The following is a 19,752-nucleotide window of genomic DNA, read 5'->3' on the forward strand; positions in this document are numbered from 1 at the left end:
ATCGTCCCACTTGCCACTACGATTAACATATTATATTGTGTAAGTCCGCTTTCTTCTAAGAGTGCACCTGCAGCAGTGCTGCAGCATAGAAGTCCAAAGTCTCTGCGATTAACCTGAGTCATAAAACATATATATATTGCACTGTGAGGATTTATTTCCTATGAACTAAATTTTAAAAAGAACACGTTATTAAAAAATATTTATTACTGTTACTGCCAAACCAGCAACTGGTATTTTTGCAAACATTGGGAATGTGCTGCCTACACAGCAAGAATCGATCAGTGTGCTAACCCTGTAATAGTTATTTTCTATCTGCATGGTGAAGTAATTATGGTCTGTCTACATAAAAGAGAAATGGCCTTAATTCCAGTCCCAGTAACAAGAGTAAATTACACTCCTGGGAGTTAAGTTTTGATGAGAACTTTGAGGGACTGGTTTTGACCTTATTTCTCATTCTCAAGCTGAACTATGAGAACCTGAAATGTTGAATGCAAAAGAATCTGGAAGCAGAAAAAGATGTGTATAGGAAATGTAGTGGAGTCACAGCTGTGTTTGTGGCAGGAGAACTTCTAGGATTCATTTTCTTTTGAGATTTCATCCCCTACTGCATGCCACAGAACATCACCGTCTGCTTTGTCACTCTGTCAAGGAAAATGCTAATTTTCAGCGATACAGCCATTACCACTTCATTACACCGACCATGGATAATGCTCATCAATATTTGCCAGCCTAGGTGAATAACTGAATTTATAACAGGGTATGTAATGATATAACTTACAAAAAATAAGTTGGTTTTTTTTTGTCCTAATTGATGCTATTTTCTCTTTGATGGTAGCTTTCTAATTGAGAATTAGATATTCTGGGTATGCATATGCATGATCACAGAATTTGATGTTGTTGGATTTGAAGCTATGAAGAAAAATCAATGAGGATGTGAGTGAAGGCTGCAATCTTGCAAGCCTAATAATGATGGCTATGGATATGACTATTCAATTAATTTTTCTGAGCTCTGTTGGGTAATTTTTATTAAGATCTTCATGGATTTCATGAGGTAATGCTGTATAATGTAACCTGGATACCCAGTCTGTGGGGTGAAGGGGGGTGTACAGGCTGTAAAATTGGAGACTTGGATCCTTACAGGTTTTTTTCCAACCCCAGAATTTTTCAAATTTTTTTTAATACTTGAAAGCAAAGAAAAATCTGGTCAAAGAAAGACACATGGAGGTAAAGACCCGTAGGTCTTCATTCTCCTAATTAATCTTATAAACTTATCACGCTCACAAGATAGCAATGGTACACAGTGTGTTGGTGCACTATACTGGGTTTGTGGTTAATCAACATTTTTCTTTTGTAACAGTGCAATGAATATGCTTTGATGTTATCCAGCACACGATGGAGTTGCACCAAGAGAGGTTCGGACTGGATGTCAGGACGAATATTTCTTCACGGAGAGGGTGACCAAATAGCAGATTTCCCATCCCTGCAGGTGTTTAAGAGACGCGTGGCACTGAGGGACACGTTTTAGTGGTGGGACTCAGTAAGCCAGCGTTGAAACGCGTTTCTTAGACGGGCTGACCTCAACATGGCACAACGAGGCGCTTATTACACTCTTGCGTGGAAACAGACGACGCTCCGGGCTCAGCCCCGCCCCGGGGCGGTCTCTGACGCAGTAGCCGCCCGCTCTGCCCCGCGGCCCGGGCCCGCCAACAGGTGCCCTGACTGAGCAGGTGCGGTGCGGCCCGTCGGGGTGGTGCGGGCCCACGGGGGAGGTCTCCTAGCAACCGCCCGACCAATGGGAGTGGCGCTGGGGCCCGGCGCGGGGCTGACGAGGCGGCAGCTGCGGAGCGCGGGGCCGCGCGGAGCTGGTCCGGGTGCCTGTCCCTCCTCCCTTCTTCCGTCTCTGCTCGCCGCAGCAGGTGGTGCTACGCGGGGCTCCTCCTCCTGCCCCTTCTTCTCACCGGCGGCGAGGGAGGCGGGCGCGGCGGGTAACGGGTGCTGTGCGGCCGTTGGTGGCGGTGTGGTGGTCACGGCTCGCCCCGGGTCCGGGCTGCCCGCGGGGGAAGCCGCTGCGGTGTGGCGGGCGCTCCTTGGCCCGCCTGGGTTGACCCGCGGGGCTGAGGGAAGCCCATCCCTGGAAGGCAGGCCCGGCGCCTTGGCGGTGTCCGCGGGGCCGCGAGCTGCGGCAGCGGGAGGTGGGAGCCCTAGCGCTGCTGGGGCCCTGAGTGCGCGGCTGTCCGCGGTTATAGCTGCGTTCAGCGCGGGGTGAGTGGAGGCTCTGCGGGAGGTACTGACTGTGCCGCTTTGGCTTGCTTGTGTGCTTCTTTAAAAAAAAAAAAATCTGTTTGCAGTAAAGCTCCGTTCAGTTTGAGGATCGAATGGTAACGCAGGATGTGTTCGCAGTATTACTGCAGCCCCTGTTAGTGTAGAGCGCTGTGCTGCCGATACGGTGGTTAGACAGAGCTCCGTGTGCTGCGCAAGTATGATAGGAATTCCAGAATTTCAGGGGACTGACTCAAAATGGGAGGCGTGCAGAATGAAACGTGAATGTGCAAGGTAAACGTTAATAGTAAACCTGGAACAGGATTTGATACCATTGATGCAGTTTTCAGAAAAGCGGTGGGGGAGAAAAACCGTAGTATCAGTCATTGGCCGGACTGGAGAGGGCACAGGAGGCAATCCCAGGTTCCTTGGGCTCGGCTTGTCTCTGAAAGCAGCAGGCAGCAGATGCTAAGGAAAAGACGATCAGTAGAGGCTGAGCGGCGATGCCTCTGTTAGGCTGTCCTCCCAGCATACTGCGCTGAGAAGCTGAAGGATTTCTGAGCAGAGCTTGCTTCTCTTCTTATACTAGATAGCTTTTGATGCATGTCTTTCATAGAATTTCAGCCAGCTTATATAGTTTGCGTTCACAGCACCTCATGGTGATGCCAGTCTATGATTTAACAATGCTTCACGTAGAAAAAATACTCTCCCAGCTTTCATGTTAAATGTTTCATTTCATTCTGCGTAGATGCTGTGTTAAAAGAAGCAATAACTTACTTTCTGTATATGTTTCTGTACATGTTTTTTACAGTTCTGTCCTATTTCTCTAGCTGTTCTAGCGGAAAAGTCACAGCTTATTAATTTCTTGTGGGGAAGCACTGGCTGACCTTCTTCCACCATTTTCAGATGTTTTCTGCCTTTTGTATAGGGAAGGTCGTGATGGTGTGTGATATTTCAGCTGGGGAAGCTCAGTGCTTTTGTGGAGCCATTATGACATTCATTTTTTCTGTCCTAGGCTCCAATGTTTTGTTAACTGCCTGTGAGTTGTTACTTTCAGAGGAGTAATCGCAGTGACCCTGTGATCTCTTCTTGCATGATAATACTTAACAGAGGCTGTTGGTTTAAGTACATAGCTGAGTTGGTGAGGTTTTTTCTCCTAATAATAATAGTTTATTAACATGGGTTTTTATTACCCATTTGTGTAGTATAAATACAACCTTTTGTGGTTCTTATCATTCAATCTTAGTGTTTATTTTCCTGAATAACTCTGTACCATAAGTAAACTTTCTCACTGACCTGCTCAGCACCGTTTGAAGTTCTCTCAACAACAGAAATGCTGGCACAGATCCCGTTTGTGACTCTTAAATTTTGTCCCTTTGAGGCTTTTGTATAACACTTATACAATACTTCAATATTTTTTCCTTCTTCCTTCTTTAACTTATTCCTCCCATTTCTCCTTCTCCACCAATAATCAGTCATTATTAAATCTCCTGACATCATAGCTTCAGAACTTTTGGTAGGAAGTGTGAAGTTTTTTGGAAATCCAGTTATGCTTTCTTGCCCAGGCATGTTGGCTCATTCCTTCTTCCAGAGCACTGTAGCAGACTTGTTAATGTTTCTTCTGGGTTAGTTATGGTGACATTTCACCAGTCATATTTACTGGCAGCTAACATCTGTTTTGTGACTCTTGTATTCTACAGGGCAACCATTCGTTGAATGGTTACGTGCACAGGTTACGTGCTACTGAACCTTGCAAACTGCATCATTTCTGTGAGCTGGAATGCTAGATCTGGCTCTGCCCTGTAAATATTACCAGCTTTAGGAACGAGTAAGACTTGTGCTCCCTCCCCTCTCTTCTTGAATGCCTTCTGCTTGCAGAGACAGCAAAGTTATGAAGTTTGATTAAAGCTGAGCTCAGGGAAAGGAGGAACTACAGAAGACAGAGTTCCTGAGGCTTTCTTATGTATTCGTGATATGGGAAGGTCTGGTAGCTGGAATGGAATATCCTGCTATGTGTAGCAAATGGTTTTTGAATTCCAACAGAGGAATAAAATTCAGAAGATTAACAGAAATAGATCTATTCTTTAGCAGTAGGAAAATGCTGATGTTCATACTGATCCATAGTATTAGCTCAGTGTGGGGTGGGACTTTGGGAGCCAGATGAATTATTTCCACATGTTCCAGTTTTTTCAGAGATTGCACTGATAATATTTATCAGCCCTCTGTGTATATTGAAGGTAGAGCTGAATGTTGAGGTGGTAGATAAGTTCTTGTAACTTGAGTGTTTGGGACAAAGGCAATAATAGAACACTTATCAAACATCACATTTTATCAGCTCTAAGGATATGTTTTTTTGTGTGTGGTTTTACTTATTGAATATTAAAGAAAAAATTATTATTACAACTTTCTCACATTTGTAAACCCATAATGTGATGACTAGTGTGCACCCTAAATTTACATGGACTGATGTGTCTTTGTTTTATCCGGATAAAAGCCATCTGTTTGGCATCTATGGATTACTAGACAAATGTAAAAGCCTTAAGCAGATTCACAGCTCAACTTGGGATGTAATTGTAGTTAGAAGGAATCATGTTGCCTTTTAAGTAAATGCTAACTAACATTTTGATTTTCTTTCAGTTTTTTAAGTCAAAGTCTGCATATGTATTGCAACTTGTAGTACTTAATATATGGAAGAGGAATGTTTGGTGCTTTCTGGTTGATACTGAACTCAGGGTTTTCCAAAACATTGTAACATTGAGGAGAGCTCTCTCCAAGGATTACGTTCCCTTATCCACCTTAACTTAGGGAAAAAAATCCTTCTGGGTTAGCAGATAATGGATTTTTCATGTATCATAGAATCTTTTTAGTTGGAAGGGACCTTTAAAGATTATCTAGTCCATCTTCGCTGTACTGAACAGGAGCACCTGCAGCTCCATCAGGATTTCTGGGCTGCAAGGGTGCATTGCTGGCTCATGCTCAGCTGCCATCCTCCAGTATCACCAAGTCCTTTTCAGCAGGGCTGTTCTCCATCCTTACACCCACCAGCTTGTGCTGATAGCATGTGTTGCCATGGCCCAGGTGCAAGACCCTGCACTTGGATTTATTCAACCTCATGGAGTTCATCAAGGCCCAGTGCTGCAGCCAGTCTAAGTCTCTCTGAATGATGTCCTGTACCTTGGGCACGTCAGACCGCACCGCACAGCTTCGTGTCATCTGCAAACTTGCTGAGGGTGCACTCGATCCCACTGTTGATGTCGTTGATGAAGATGTTAAAGAGCAGTGCTCCCAGTTCTGACTCCTAAGGGACACCACTTGTCACTGATCTCCTTCCGGACATCGTCACACCCTGTGCAGTTTAGAGATGGCCAGATGGTGTAATATGATCATGGTACTGTGCTACCACAAGCTTTTTTCTCCTGATACAGAGTTGCCTGAAAGAATTTTATAAACTCAGTTACACGTAGTTGATTTCAAGTTTCAAGGTGGTATTCATATTTCTTAAAGTATGCTGTGTTGTGTGAAGTTTATAATACTAGTGCTTACTGCTTGTGGTTTTCGGATTCTGGCGATCTGAACTCAGGCTTGCTTTATCTGATTTATCTTGAGTCTTGGCACAGTCATTGACAATCCTGCCCCTGTACTCCAGAATGCAAAACAGTGATTTTAAGAGCCACGTTTGGTTCTCCATTTGTAGTGTAGCTTTTGAAGTTCAGAGTAAACTTACTCTTGAAAAGAAAGATGCATATTAGTAAATCGTGTAGGAGTTTATAGGGCTATACCTGTGGTCTTCTTTAAATACTTAAAAAAGAAAAAAAAAAAAGCAAAACTTCAGGTACGTTTCCTAGGATTAAGTTCTAGTATATTATCATGATAGCTTTAAGTTCTAGGATTTTTTTTTTTGTACTTTCCTTTTAGTGATTCTTTGATAATTGGTATTCATCAAGCTGTCTGTGACTTTTAGTATGTGTATTGTGGGTGGGAGGGGGACGCTTTGTTTCTTTGTTTTCTTTTCAAATTTTTGTTGTAGTTGCAATGAGGTGGTTCTGCTGCTGTGTTCACCCATGTGAAACTGGGCCCCAGATCCTCCAAGGTCTTGTTCATCACTGGGACAAAAGTGACACTGCCAATAGGCAAGGTAGTATCTGGCAAGCACTGGGTCATTACAGATATTTGGGTGAGTCACCAACCCTGTTAGTGAAATAGCTGCATATGCAGAATGGGCACAGAAAATCATTAATTAGTTACAGCGGCTGTGGCTGTCCAGAGACTTGTTCTTTTCTCCTCTCTCCCACCCATGGATTTTTGGTTTCAGTATGAGATTCTGGGAAACAGCAAATGTCAATCTTTAGCTTCTTACTGTGTGTTTTACCAAAAGGATTTAAGGGGGTTGGGGATGGGGAGAGGGAAACAAAAAACAACTCAGTTCACCCCTCTCCCCTCCCCCCCTCAATAAACTAAAACAGGAAACATCTTAGCCCTTTTCGTTAGTTAAAGCCTTCCAGTGTTAAGTTGGATAGCTTAGAGAGATCCCCAAAATACTTTTAAATCTTGTGTACTATTTTATTATTTTTCCATAATTAAATACTGCTTCAGAGTTGTGCTGAACACATTCCTCCATATGTTGTGGTATTGAAGTGGAGTACTGTGGAGTACTAAAGGTGGACTTTCTTATGAATTCTTATGAATACAGTGTATCTAAGTTCATTTTGCATCACCACTGTCTTCATCAGGGCTGCTCATCTGTAGCTCTTGCATGTTTCAGTGAGTCTATTTTGAGCTGTGTTGTTCCAGAGAAATTGCCTAGATTGGCAAGGAAATGTAGCTGATGATTCTTAATCACGAGATAGCTTTAAAAATCATGGCTGAGGTCCTGAACTGGCAGCAGAAGCCATGTGGAACTGATGAGATGATCTTAGCACGGAACTAAGGGCTTGTGGCATTCCCTTCTGCAGCTGACGTGTGGATTGTCTCCTGCACATCTGAGTGTGGTTCTAAATACAGTATGTATGGATGATGCAAGTACAAAATGCTGACTGTGCTCTTAACTGATAACTACTTCAAAGCTAGTGCATTCTTCTGATGCTATATAACAAGTTACTTTTGGGTGTTGGTTTAACAGTTGAAGTTCTTCTGTTTAGCGCTCAACAGATAGTGAATTCGTGGTGTATGTTTGTGAGTCTGATGTATTGAACAGTATGTGCCGTACTGCTAATTGCCCTTTCAAGTCAAAAAGCTCTAGAGTCCGTAATGTGAGAAGAATATAGCTGCATTAACTAGACAGACGTTTTCATATTCCCTCTGTATTTTTGCATTCTGTATGATTGCTAGACATCTCTCTGAGCCTGTCTTTCTGTTCATTTTTATTGTATTCTCTTGTTGGTGTACCTAGAAACAAAGCTTCACAAAAGAGGAACTCTCAGAAAACTTTTTCCTGTGAATAACACAGCATGCAAATTGCAGGTCTAAAACATGGAGAATCATAGTATTCCACCACTTGGATTAGTCTCACTTCCACTTACAGTCAAGTGTTGCATGGATTAATAGATGCTGTGTCAAAACAGTGTTCTCAGTGTACAGACCCATGGGTTAGTGATATTGTACTTGGAGGTAATTTGGTAAGATCTCTTAGGGGTTGTGTGGTTTCTTAGAGAATAGAAGCCAGATTATTTGAAATTAATTGCAGATCTGAAGTGACAGTAGTATTTTTGTAGAATTTCCAACAGTCATTAGTGGAATTTCTGTGTTTTGAGTTTCAAATTCTTTATTAGAATGCAGAATTGCATTCTATATATACTTGTAGTTTAATTAGTCTTTTTCACGCTCTTTCGTTTGCAGGTTTCTCTATCTGATGGATCCAACAGAAGCCAAACAAGCATGTAAGAAGCGTCTTTATTTTGACTTTGAATTACATTTTTAAAAAGCACAGTTGACTTGGTTGGAATAAAAGGAAAGCTTGCCTTACAGACATGAGAAATGACAGACCTAAAGTTGGTCATTTCCTTTAGGATCTGAATATTCACTTAGTTTTTTTCAGCACCTCTTAGTTTTACAGGAAGAAAACACTGGAAAATGTGAATGGGCAGAGGGTTGGCATGGTTGAGACACGGTTAAGTCTGAGGCAAGTGTAGATAGATGCATCACGTGTACAGCATAATATGTACTGTGATTATGGTGTTCTTTACAGTGTAAAGAAGAAGAAAAAAAGTCACATGATTTAGGTCTAGTAGTCTGTCTCCTATGCTTGCTTTAATCTTCTAGCTGTTAATCTAAAATGCTCTTGCTATTTTAGGAGATGCCTACGTAACACAGATTGCCAGGAATTGTACTAAATGCTTCACTGCTGAACGGGTTGCTCGGGTACCCTGCCTGTTTTGTTGCTATGGGAGATTGGAAGACTGTTACTGTGCCAGTGCTGTCATCAGGTAAACTGGTAATATTTTAGATTTAGTAAATGTGCTGACTCTACCATGGTATTATAGATGCTAAAGAGAGATTAGGGTTTTAAACATGAGATACTTCACATTATTATCATCATGTTAGCCGGTCTAGTATGTATGGTGCTTTTTAATAGAAATGCTGCTGGAATGCAGTAGAATTTTATCTGTCCTTTTAAAATGATTGTTGTGATATGTTTATTATGTGTTATATTTCACTCACAAAGCTCTAGATTTGTGAACGTCTATAAATAATAATTTCAGTAAAGGGATTTGATTTTTTTTTAAGTTTTTTGTATGTAATGTCCTAAGCTATTAGCCCTGAATTGTTTCTTAATGTTTTTAACTTTTAGATAGCAAAAATATATTTCAGTATACCTCAGAGAAAAGGATATCTCCTCCAAACATGAACTCACAAGTGCTACGCTTGCCACTGCCTTCATCCAAAAGCATGCACAGCTTTTTCAGTGCCTTCTGCACAGAAGAGAATATTGAACAGAGTATATCCTATCTCAATAGGGTAAGCCACAACTTGTTTATTGGAGGTTTTTTGAAAATGTCTTTAAATCAGTTTTCGTAATGAAGATGCACTATATTTGGAAGGCTTCTTTCTTAATGTTCAGAAGCTAAAGTTGTCATGCAGTAGAATATATATATTTTTTGCCTTCATATGGGATTTCAACTGCTACCGTTCATCTGGAAGATTGATCCAGTTATTTATTCCACCCCCCTCTCCACCTTGTTTTTCACCAGGAATTGACAACATTGGGCTTTCCTTCTATTTATGTGGAGTCCAAAGGAAAGGAATTAAACTTAGTATCAATCATAAATTGCATGAATGAATTGCTTGTACTGCAGCATAAGAACCTTCGAGCTCAGGAAGAAGTAGAAATGCAGCATTTGAAACTGGGTAGCGATATGGATCACTTACAGAACTGCTATGCTAAATTAAAGGTAGAAAACAAGATAATTTCACCTCTCTATATAATGCAGCGTTTGTGTTTAACAGATACTGTACATTCTTAACAGTGAATAAATTTTTTTTGTCCTCCCCAATACTAATCTGCAATTGTACTTTTATGGACATTTTTGTTTTTTGATTTTTTTCATTTCTAAATTCCTTAATGAAGTATGAATTAATGAGACAACCAAAAACTTGCTTAAAGTTTTCTTTAATGATTTCTTTAATCAATTTAAACAGAAATGTTGAATGCATCAGTTCAGCTCATTTAGTATTGCCCAAAAGAGTATGCCCAGCTTTAAAAGATAAATCCATGATATAACTGTCAACAGCAAAAATAAAAACCCTATGTAGGCAACTTTTCTAGTACCCGTCATCGCTCTTTATGTATAGCTTTTTGCATTTATTTTTGTTGTTGTTGGATTTCTTGCATAACTGACCACAAAGCCTTTTTATAAAGGTTGCTCAGAAGCTATTGGTGAAACTTAGGTTAAGCTTCATTTTATGTAAATTGACCACAATAAAGTAAATGGGACACAACTTGCATATCTACGTTCATTGTTCCCTTGTTTACTTAAGAGAAATAATCCACTTAAATCGTTGATAATCGTTCTCAACCCATACAGGTTGCTTATTATTTCCTCTTACTCCTGAGGTATAGATGCTTACAGAATCCTGATTTCCTAAAAAGCAGTAACTGTATAAGATAAAATCTGTTGAACACCAAGCTAAATCTTTGTTTTTGATGAGTGGGAGTGTTTCTTGTACTGGAGAATCATAGTTCTGGGTCCAGAAAACAGAACTTACTAGTCGTTGAGAATGCAAGGTGATGATGAAACACTGGTGGTCAAATACACAGGAAGACTTGTCTAAAGTGAAGTGTTCTAGCCTTTTTTTGGCTTTATTGTTATCCTTAGCTATTTTTTTATCGGTACTGAAATGTCGACATTTTTTCTAGGAACAGTTGGAGTTATCTAAAAGGGAAATAGTTGGCCTTCAGGAAAGAGACAGACAACTGCAAAGCAAGAACAGAAATTTGCACCAGTTACTCAAAAATGAAAAGGATGAAGTGAGTTATGTACATCAATGCAAATCATTACATAGATTTTCAGTAATGATGATTTTGCAAGGTATCTGGTGGTTCACATGGAATGTTGTTTTTTTCTTGTAAATGTTGTCTCTCTGCAAAGTGAAACTGACACGTTGCACAAATGCATTCTATAAAGTTATGATTCTGTTGGAGAGCACTACAGAGGCACATACAATTGTATTATGCTTTTTATGCTTTTGATTATCCATTATCTTATGTTTTAAAAATATGTAGAAGTAAGATGGAGCTGTAGGATTCGGTTGCTTTCTCAAACTATGTGTGTGGGAGCACTTTTTTTTTTTCCTTATATTGTAGAAGTGAGCAAAAGGCAGGGGGTAGGGGGAGGCCCATGCTCATTAAATTTGAGAGTCTTGGAAGAACCAAAATCAGAAAACACTTTCCTTAGTTTGGGATTTGTTTCCCGGTAGTCCCCACTACGCTGTACTTACATACTCCTAAATTTCTTTAAATGTTTTCTTCATTCATAAATATTCAACTGGCAATCACAACATTATCTGTATATAATGAAGTGTAGAAGTTCCAGCTTAAAACCTTGGGCGTGTTGAGCTAGCTGTATGTTAGCTAGATTAAAACTGAGTCAAAATCCTCCCAGCCTATTGGTACTATTGTGCTTTGTGATCTGTTTTAATGTCCTTTTGGACTACATAGTATCATCCCTCTTTTCCCATCCTGCTGTCCAAAAAGTGCAAAGAGTTTATTTTTTGATGGAAGCTTAGGCTTACTAATTTAATGTGTAATTAGGTACTGAATGTCATTTACTGAAGCCAAAAACATGTCTTTCTCTTTGTAATGAAGACATTGGAGAAGATATTGCACGAATCGCCAAAAAATGTACCTAGTTCTTCATAAGGAGGACTGTAACATTATAATTTGTTCCTTACTATGTTGGTTTGTGCGTAAAAGCAACTAAATTTCCTAAGATAAGTCATAGGTCAGAATCTATAGGTTGGGAGAGTTCTCTTGATTTCTACTGTCATTTCCTTTATCCAGAAATAGTTTAGTGTAAGCTCCATTTCACATCTGTTTTGTTTTTCTGAAGAAGTGTCTCTGTATTGTGCTTTAGTTGAATAAATGTGTTTTCTTGTGGGATTCTTTTTAGGTTCAGAAGTTACAGAACATAATTTCAAGTAGAGCTACACAGTACAATCATGATATGAAGAGGAAAGAGAGAGAATACAACAAATTAAAGGAACGCTTACACCAATTAGTCATGAACAAAAAGGACAAAAAGATAGGTAAGTAGAGTACTACAGCAAAATTGTAAACTTTGTATGTTAAAAATGTTTATATGTGATTTTAGCTGTGTTTGTATCACTTTTCCCCAGTGCTTAAGTAACCAGTGGAACATAAAATATACTATGAAATTTTTGTTAGATGAAACGTGGCTACTGATGTCATTGGAAAGGAAGTCCTGCTCTTCTTTTCTTATTCCTCTTGCCACCCCCCAAAACACTCTCAGCTGTTTGCCGTCTATAGCGTGTCATATTTTAGTGAGCTGGTTTAGTCTGCTGAACCAGGAGACAGCTATTCATGTTGCTGAGTTGGTTCTGCTTTTCTGAAACCATGCAAGTAAACCAGACTGCATTAGGACACTGTGGCAGGAACACCTATTTTGGCAACAGAAAGTAATTTAGTAACCTCTAGAAGCCTCACGCTTAAGTGAACAAAACTTGTGGCATGTTTTTTTACTGAAATTTGCTAATGCTAATTGAAATATCACTGAGGTCAAAATAACCAGATCTTAAACCTACTTCCTGTTTCCTTGAGAGCTAATGAGAATTGAGTTTGAACCACTGTTCTGTTGTGATTTTAAAATAATTTATACACTATTTATATAAAAGCTGAAATAGAGGGTGAGGATGTTGTTAAGAGGTGTATAAAATAGGTGAGATAGAATAATATCCCCACCCTGGCTTTCCAAACACAATTTTTTTTCTTTCCTTGTTTATTTCACTCTTGCTTTGTTAAGCAGGGCAACGTGGTCTCACTTGGGTCTTAAGACTGAGGGGCATATTTGAGTAATGTGGTCTCTTGACAATAATTACATCAAAAGGTTAAAAAAAAAAAAAGCATCTCCTGGATATGTATGTACTTGCATATTGTTTCATGCTTTGAAATCTCCTTTTCATTTTAGCTATGGAAGTTCTAAATTATGTTGGTAGAGCTGATGGGAAGAGAGGTGCATGGAGGACTGATAAGACGGAAGCCAGGTGAAACTGTAGTTGTTGTTTTAAAACATTAATTGAAGTATTTGTTGTGTTGTCACCTTGTTACTGTCACATTTCTGCTTCCAGAAATGAAGAACAAATGTACAAAGTTCTGCTAAGTGATTATGAACAACGCCAAAAACAACTTTTATTGGAAAATGCTGAGCTGAAAAAAGTTCTTCAGCAAATGAAGAAAGAGATGATTTCGCTTCTTCCACCACAGAAACAAAAACCTAAAGAAAGGCCTGAAGATGGGCCAGTAAGTATTCTTCAGTTAAGATTAAGTCCGTGATTGTTTGCAGTGCTGGAGCCATTTGATTATGAAAAAGGTAAACTTCTTGGAAGGCTTGCAGTGGAAGGACCTGGAAAAGTCTTTTCAGTATACAAGGTTTTACTTTCCTTTGGTAAAATAAATTTATATACATATTTAAGTATGTTTTTTTTAATGGTAGGATGGCTTGCAGCAGACTTTGTTTCTATTTCTACAGGTACTTTCAGACTTGGAGGAGGACATTGGAGAGTTAAATAAAGAGAATATGTGGGAACTGTCATGTGAAACAGTGCGAGAGCAGCTTACCAACAGCATTAGAAAACAATGGAGAATGCTGAAAAATCATGTTGAAAAGCTGGATAACCAAGGTGATGTTTAACTCTCACATAAGTATAAAATGCTGCTGATAATTGCATTTGGTACCGTGCTCTTTGGATTTACATTACTGTCTGTCTAAACTAAATGGAAGGGATTGTGACCTGATAGACTTCCTGAAAAGGCTTGTGATTGTCATTTTCTGTGTGAGTTTAAATTGTGAGAAGTTAGGAAAGCAGTTGCCTAGTTAAGTCTGTTATCCTGAGAACAGTCACAGTTGTAGTTTGACATGGTAAACAACTTTCTGAAGAAATAATTTATTTTTCTTTTGGGAACACATGCCCTGTAATATGCAGGTCACTCCAAAAGTAATGCCTCCTATTTATTTCCATGGGAACTACTACAGATACAAAGAGCACAATAATGCTGTTTGATAGAGCAAATTCTTAACTACGTAAAACCATTTTTCAGCATAGTCATCATTGTTAGCTATGCGTTTTTGCCAGCAATGAACAGGAGTCTACGTGTCATGCTCACAAAAAATCTGCATTAGTGGAGGCGACCTGCTGTTATCACTGCTGAAACACGCCACACACCATCTTGCTGTGCTTACATCCACTGTTTGGTCTCGTAAACATTCAGCAAGCATCAGTGAATGTCAGTGGGTGCTGTTTTTTCTGCATGGAGAAATTAAATGACACACCTTTGCTTCATATGCATTTCCACGTCAGATGCCGTTACTGCGCTGCTGCTGCCATCTGTCACATGGCAACAAAACGTAACAGAACGCTGGTGGGAAGGTTCAACCTCTACTGCCATACCACCATCATCTGTTTAAGTTGGCCTGTGACATCAGGGGCAGGAAGCATTATTTTCAGAGCATCACTTATAAATGTTGGTTATATTTCCCCACTTTTCTGAGCTGTTCTAGTAATGCAGATATCCAGTTTCTTTCAAATTGTGATACGAGATATATAGATCCTTCTTAGAGTTTGTGCTTGTCACATCCGTACCTCTACTGCTTCTGCTGGCATTCTAAAATGAACTGGTTGATGGTATGATCCTGGACTCTCCTCATTTCCAGCTGTTAAACAGCATTAAAAGACAGCTAAAAATATATAAAATTCTTTCCTAGTATTATTTTCCAATGTAAGCAAATGCTGCTGCTACAACAAGGATGTTTGCAGTCAGGAATAAGAGTGAGAAGGTCATGAATGTAGTTGCAAATAAAAGAGCAGGTGGTCTCTGGTATAGACGTATTCTTATAGAAAGGATTTTAAGATCACTTATTCTGAGTAATACTTGATTCAGTATACTAACAAAAAAGTAATTGTAAGCATCAGGAGAAAAAGATTCAAGTATTTGCAGTTTTCTTGGAGTCACTTTTTTGTTTTTGGTTTTGTTTGATTTTTGAATTTATAGAGATGGCCATATTCTAATCCGTTAGCCTTTGCTTAGTGTTTAAACACTGTCATCAGGGGATCAAAATTTGGCATATTACAAATGCTGTGATAGTTGTATCTTTGTGCAACCACATTGCATTATTTAATCTCACGCACATTTTATTCCTCTCTAATTCCCTTTCTGGGTTAAAAATGTGCACACAGTGTTCCAACTGTTAGCTCTGGTTTTTCCTTCATAGAACGTGAGGGAAAAATCTTTCTTTTTTTATCTATGATATATATAGTTACTGCCATACTCATATGAACATACAGACCATTAAGTAGTGGGTTCAGAATAGGCTAACCGTATATCAGTGAAAAGAAATCTTCATTTGTTGTGATTTGCTTTTAAATAACTGCTGAAACAAGTTGTTGCATGCACAAAAAAAAAAAAACCACAGTATTGAAGTGCAGACTTGTGATTTACCTGAAGAAATGTAAAATCAGGGAATATTTTAATATTCCGCTCAAGAAAAATGACAGTAGTGCCTAATTATGTGCATAGCAGTAGTTCTGGATTGCTTGTCCTGATAAAAGTAATTTTGAGTGCATGGTGAATGTGTCTTTTGGAATGAAACTACTACAGCTTAAAAATCTTTGCTATTGCTCCGAGTCCTGAGTGTTGTGAGGAATTATTTTTAGGTAACTTTTTTCCCTTTCTCCCCTCCTTTAGTGTCACGTGTGCATTCGGAAGCTTTGAATGACAAAGATGTAATTTCAAGGGAAGACCATGAGCTGGAAACTGAAAAGCTAGAGTTAGAAATTCAGCAATGTAAAGAAATGATCAAAACTCAGCAACAACTTTTACAGGTAGCAGGCTTTAAATTTTGTTACTTTTCATGACCAAATCTGTGACTTATTTTTTTTATGTCACTTATCACTCAACTGAGTTCTTTTCCTTTTATTGATAGTGCTTTTTAAATAGAATGTCTTGGTGATTGGTCTAAGTGGGCTATTCAGTTGATTAGTAATTTAATGAATTTGTAATCCTGGTAGAAATTCTGGGGGAGGTTAATAGACATGAGAAAGGCTGATAAGGCCAGCTGCCTGAGCAGAGGTGTTTTGCTAGCTGCTTGAGACTGCCCCTACCAACTGTGTTGTTTGCTTATCAAACTTCATCTGTTTTTTGGTCAAACTGAATCTGTGGAAATTCTAAACAACAGTCATTCCAAAATTATTATTTCTGTATTTATATCTACAGCAACAGCTTATGTCTCCATGTGATGATGACACCACTCTGTTACTACAGGACTGCTATTTGTTGGAAGAAAGAGAGCGTCTTCAGGAAGAATGGAGACTATTTCAAGAGCAAAAAAAGAATTTTGAGAAGGAACGAAGAAGTTTTACAGAAGCTGCTATTAGATTAGGACTAGAGGTATTAGAAAAGTGGAAAGGTATTAGAAAAGGAACTCCTATGGAAGACAGTATAACAATAACTAACACACACTAAAAACTACCTAATACACAACGTCTGTTCCCTTACATCTCTATACAGAGAGCTCGTTCTCATACTCTGTAAAATACAGCTTTGGTCACTGCAGCAGATCATTCAGCTGGCACTTAAACAACAAAAAAAAAAACAACACCAAACTTCTGTGTATTGGAATATGTGTTTGCTGCAACTGGGATGAATCATTTTTCTTGCAGCTTTAGAAATATTTAGGCACTTCTGAAAGATCAGTCCACTTAATCATTAAGTCCTTGATTAGATGCTGTTTTAGTTTAGCTTCTGAAGACAGGCAAGGCTTATGCAAATCACTGTCAGATTTGGCTGCAGTATTGAATTCTCAAAGATTCTCAATTTCTAAATTTTCATGGGAGCCAGTTTTGCAGAAAGCCAAAATGTCTTTGCCTCAGTAGGGCCATTTTGTGTTCTTGTACTTAAGCTGGCCAGGAAACAGACATATATTGAGAGGGAATTGGGATGGATATTTCTCTAAATGTGCTCTAGCATGTGTGTCTTTTGATCGAGCCAGAAGTTAAGATCAAAACATGAAGAAGACTACAGATCTTAGCAGGGAGGAATGGGAAAGGTCAAGAAAATAAAATATTGAGTTTTACTTGAGATGCTGGTACAACAGTAGTTCATACAGTGACAAATATTGACTCAGGCCACTCCATATGTAATTGTGCATTCTCCAACTTTTTCATTTTATTTTACTTGCATTTTAGTGAATTCTTGAATTTAATGTGTGATCTTGAATTTAGCTTTGTAATTTTTGAGGGATAATAAATGATACGTCTGTCCTGAAATATTTAAGACCATATTACAACATAAATGTAGTTACCTGTGCTTCTGAATGCTAAAATACTTAAATTTGAAAGGAGAAATGGGAAAGTAGAAGCAATACTGCAAGCCTTCATATTTTATATGATGGGAGCATTCTGTTTCACTGATGGTTTTTTGGAGTTAGAATAGCTCGTCTCTTGATTCCGTATCCCTTGCATCTTTTTGAAGTTTGTCTTTAGACAGAGTTTTCTACTTCTGTGCTCGTAGAGTGATTGGAAGAAGAAAGATCACCTTTCTTTCTGCTCAGTTTTTTTTATGGAAGTAATCAGTGCTATTTTCAATGTCACTTCTGTTTCTTTATGAGAAGGCTGAGGACTGAGATTTAAGCGGTAATCCTTATTAGCAACTGTCTAGAAATGAGAGGTATCTCCAGGAGGTAGTGCAGCACTGTGGGGGCAGGGGGAGCACAGGAGACAGTGGTAGGAGATTGTGTCACTGAAGTGGAGAACAGTAAAATGAAAGGATTATTCAGACCTCTGAAACAAACCATGGAGTTTGGCTTGTAAATAAAATAACTCCTCAGCTAACCCTTGTTGGAATCAAAAGCTTACTTACATGACTGTAATTAGTTGTTAAACTGCTGGCTCACCTTAGTTGCATGGATATTCCATAACTCTTGATTTTTAGATGGAATAGCATTGATTTAATGTGGACTAAGCTTGTTCATGTGGTCATAACTGTAAATTGTCATTTCTTTTCCTAGAGAAAAGCATTTGAAGAAGATAGAGGAGCATGGCTGAAGCAACAGTTCTTAAGTATGTCTACTGATTACAAGCACTCTGAAAACGTGACAACTCCAAGTGCCTTCTTAGGAAGCAAGTATTTGGTTCAAATTATGTTACTGTAATATGCTTTTTCCTCCTCTTATCTATAAGATGGTTTGAATATAATTCGTTTCCATAGTAGAAAAACATTTATATTTTTAGGAACAGATCATTTGCCTTGTTGCCCTTGAAGAATGACTTGATTCTAATGATCTATGAGCAACTTGTGAGATTTATTTAAGACTGTGTACTAAAGCTTTTGGTTTATAATTGACTTTTCTACAATTTTGGTGTTTCTGGCTGTATTTATTATTATAGACATGCTGTAAATTGGGAGGAGGGTGTTTGTGCTGTTTGTTTGTTCTTTCTGTAGAAGACTTGAAAACATTTGAAGGATTAGATTTTAACTGTAATGTGAGCTAACTGATTATTTGTATGCCTTCCAGCTTCTGACCAAGACAATCGGCTAGTGAACTCAGTGTCTCAGCAAAGAAAACCTCACTGTATGCTGAGTGGTCCTGCTTCAGCCGAATCCTGCCAGACTTCTCAGTATTTTGCACATAACAGGTATCTGAAATGATGTTGTGGATGATTCTTGTAGTTTTTTTAGTTTTTCATAGTGCTGAACTCTATGTAGAACAGTGATGAATTTGTTATAAGACCTAGATTAGATCTTTCTGTGATTGATCTACAGAATGCATTAAACATCATATAAAAACAGTATTGTGATTCTCTCTGAAGTGTAATTTATAACTGAATGTGCAGTTCTTTATGCTGTAACTTTATCTTTTTACCAGTTTCAGTGCTGCATTAAAAAAACCTGCTGGAGACAGCAAACCAAATCAGTGGGAGGAAAGTGACAAGGAAGAAAATGAGTAATGCACAGTCACGGAAAGACTCTGGAGTTGGCACTCTGCTATGTAGAAACTTGCACGTAGAACAACTGCCTTAGACTTCCTAGGGTTGCCTGCTGTTTTGTTAGAGGTGTTCATAAACTTACTGTTCTAAAGTGAAACAGGATGCTGTGAGTTTGATTGTTCTTCTGAAGGGTTATGTGATAAGCTGAGCTGTGATGTGTACGTGTGTGTGCACATGGCTTCTATTATTTTTTTCAGACATTTCTTGCCTCTTTTTCTTGTGACTCTTGAAAGATGCTTATTTAAAAGTATATTAAAGCTTTGATATTTTTCTAGTAACAGAAGCTGTGATTCTGTGAATGAAGCAATGGTCTGAAACTTTGGCTGTAATGAAATATTGGATCCTAATGTTTCTTTTTATCACAGACAGAGAGCACTTTTAGGAATGGTTTAATTATTGGAAACACTCATTTATCTCTCAAGCATAACTGGCATTAAAACTTCTTTTGCCTCAACTTGAATGTACAGTATACTGTAGATTTTTAACAAAACAAGTTCTATATTTATTAATTTGCGTGATTTGAAAATACCTCTTTGATATTTCAGATGACCTAAAGCGCAAAATCTTTATATATTTGTAAATAGACAAAATGATTATGCTGAGAAACCATGAAATGAAACACATACATCCATAATATCATTTTACATGGTATTTTAAATTGTTTTATAGTGATACTCTGTTTACAGATGCATTAGGACTTTCAGTGGTTCAGTCAGGAATAAAATTATTTCAAATGTAAAAAATAAATGCATAAGTCTGTTTTAAGAAAATTTGGTTCTG

General features: G+C 38.6%; 1 protein-coding gene across 11 annotated transcripts; it reads left to right on the forward strand.

Moving 5' to 3' along the window:
• Positions 1-1,642: 1,642 nt before the first annotated feature.
• Positions 1,643-19,742, forward strand: SSX2IP (SSX family member 2 interacting protein). 11 transcript variants are annotated; one of them, XM_021382768.1, is made up of 15 exons: positions 1,643-1,727; positions 8,095-8,135; positions 8,549-8,681; positions 9,047-9,213; positions 9,447-9,647; positions 10,613-10,723; positions 11,865-12,000; positions 12,900-12,975; positions 13,060-13,231; positions 13,461-13,611; positions 15,674-15,810; positions 16,202-16,375; positions 17,994-18,105; positions 18,501-18,621; positions 18,852-19,742. In XM_021382768.1, exons 3-15 carry the CDS (start codon positions 8,639-8,641, stop codon positions 18,931-18,933), a joined length of 1,683 nt encoding a protein of 560 aa, XP_021238443.1. In that variant the 5' UTR covers positions 1,643-1,727; positions 8,095-8,135; positions 8,549-8,638; the 3' UTR covers positions 18,934-19,742. The 11 variants fall into 11 exon arrangements, 10 of the variants coding, with proteins under 10 accessions (XP_021238443.1, XP_021238448.1, XP_021238447.1 ...); XM_021382773.1 differs by lacking the exon at positions 1,643-1,727 and adding an exon at positions 1,766-1,916 and having other exon boundaries at positions 17,994-18,045; XM_021382772.1 differs by lacking the exon at positions 1,643-1,727 and adding an exon at positions 1,766-1,916 and having other exon boundaries at positions 16,250-16,375.
• Positions 19,743-19,752: the final 10 nt, after the last annotated feature.

The sequence above is a fragment of the Numida meleagris genome, unplaced genomic scaffold (genome assembly GCF_002078875.1).
Source record: "Numida meleagris isolate 19003 breed g44 Domestic line unplaced genomic scaffold, NumMel1.0 unplaced_Scaffold286, whole genome shotgun sequence".
In the NCBI taxonomy this organism is placed as follows: domain Eukaryota; kingdom Metazoa; phylum Chordata; class Aves; order Galliformes; family Numididae; genus Numida; species Numida meleagris.

Coding starts and splice junctions, on each gene's coding strand:
- SSX2IP (XM_021382768.1), top strand. CDS start 8,639: ATGGGAGATTGGAAGACTGTTACTGTGCCAGTGCTGTCATCAG. Junction 8,682..9,046: donor TGTGCCAGTGCTGTCATCAG/GTAAACTGGTAA, acceptor TTTAACTTTTAG/ATAGCAAAAATATATTTCAG. Junction 12,001..12,899: donor CAAAAAGGACAAAAAGATAG/GTAAGTAGAGTA, acceptor TTTTCATTTTAG/CTATGGAAGTTCTAAATTAT.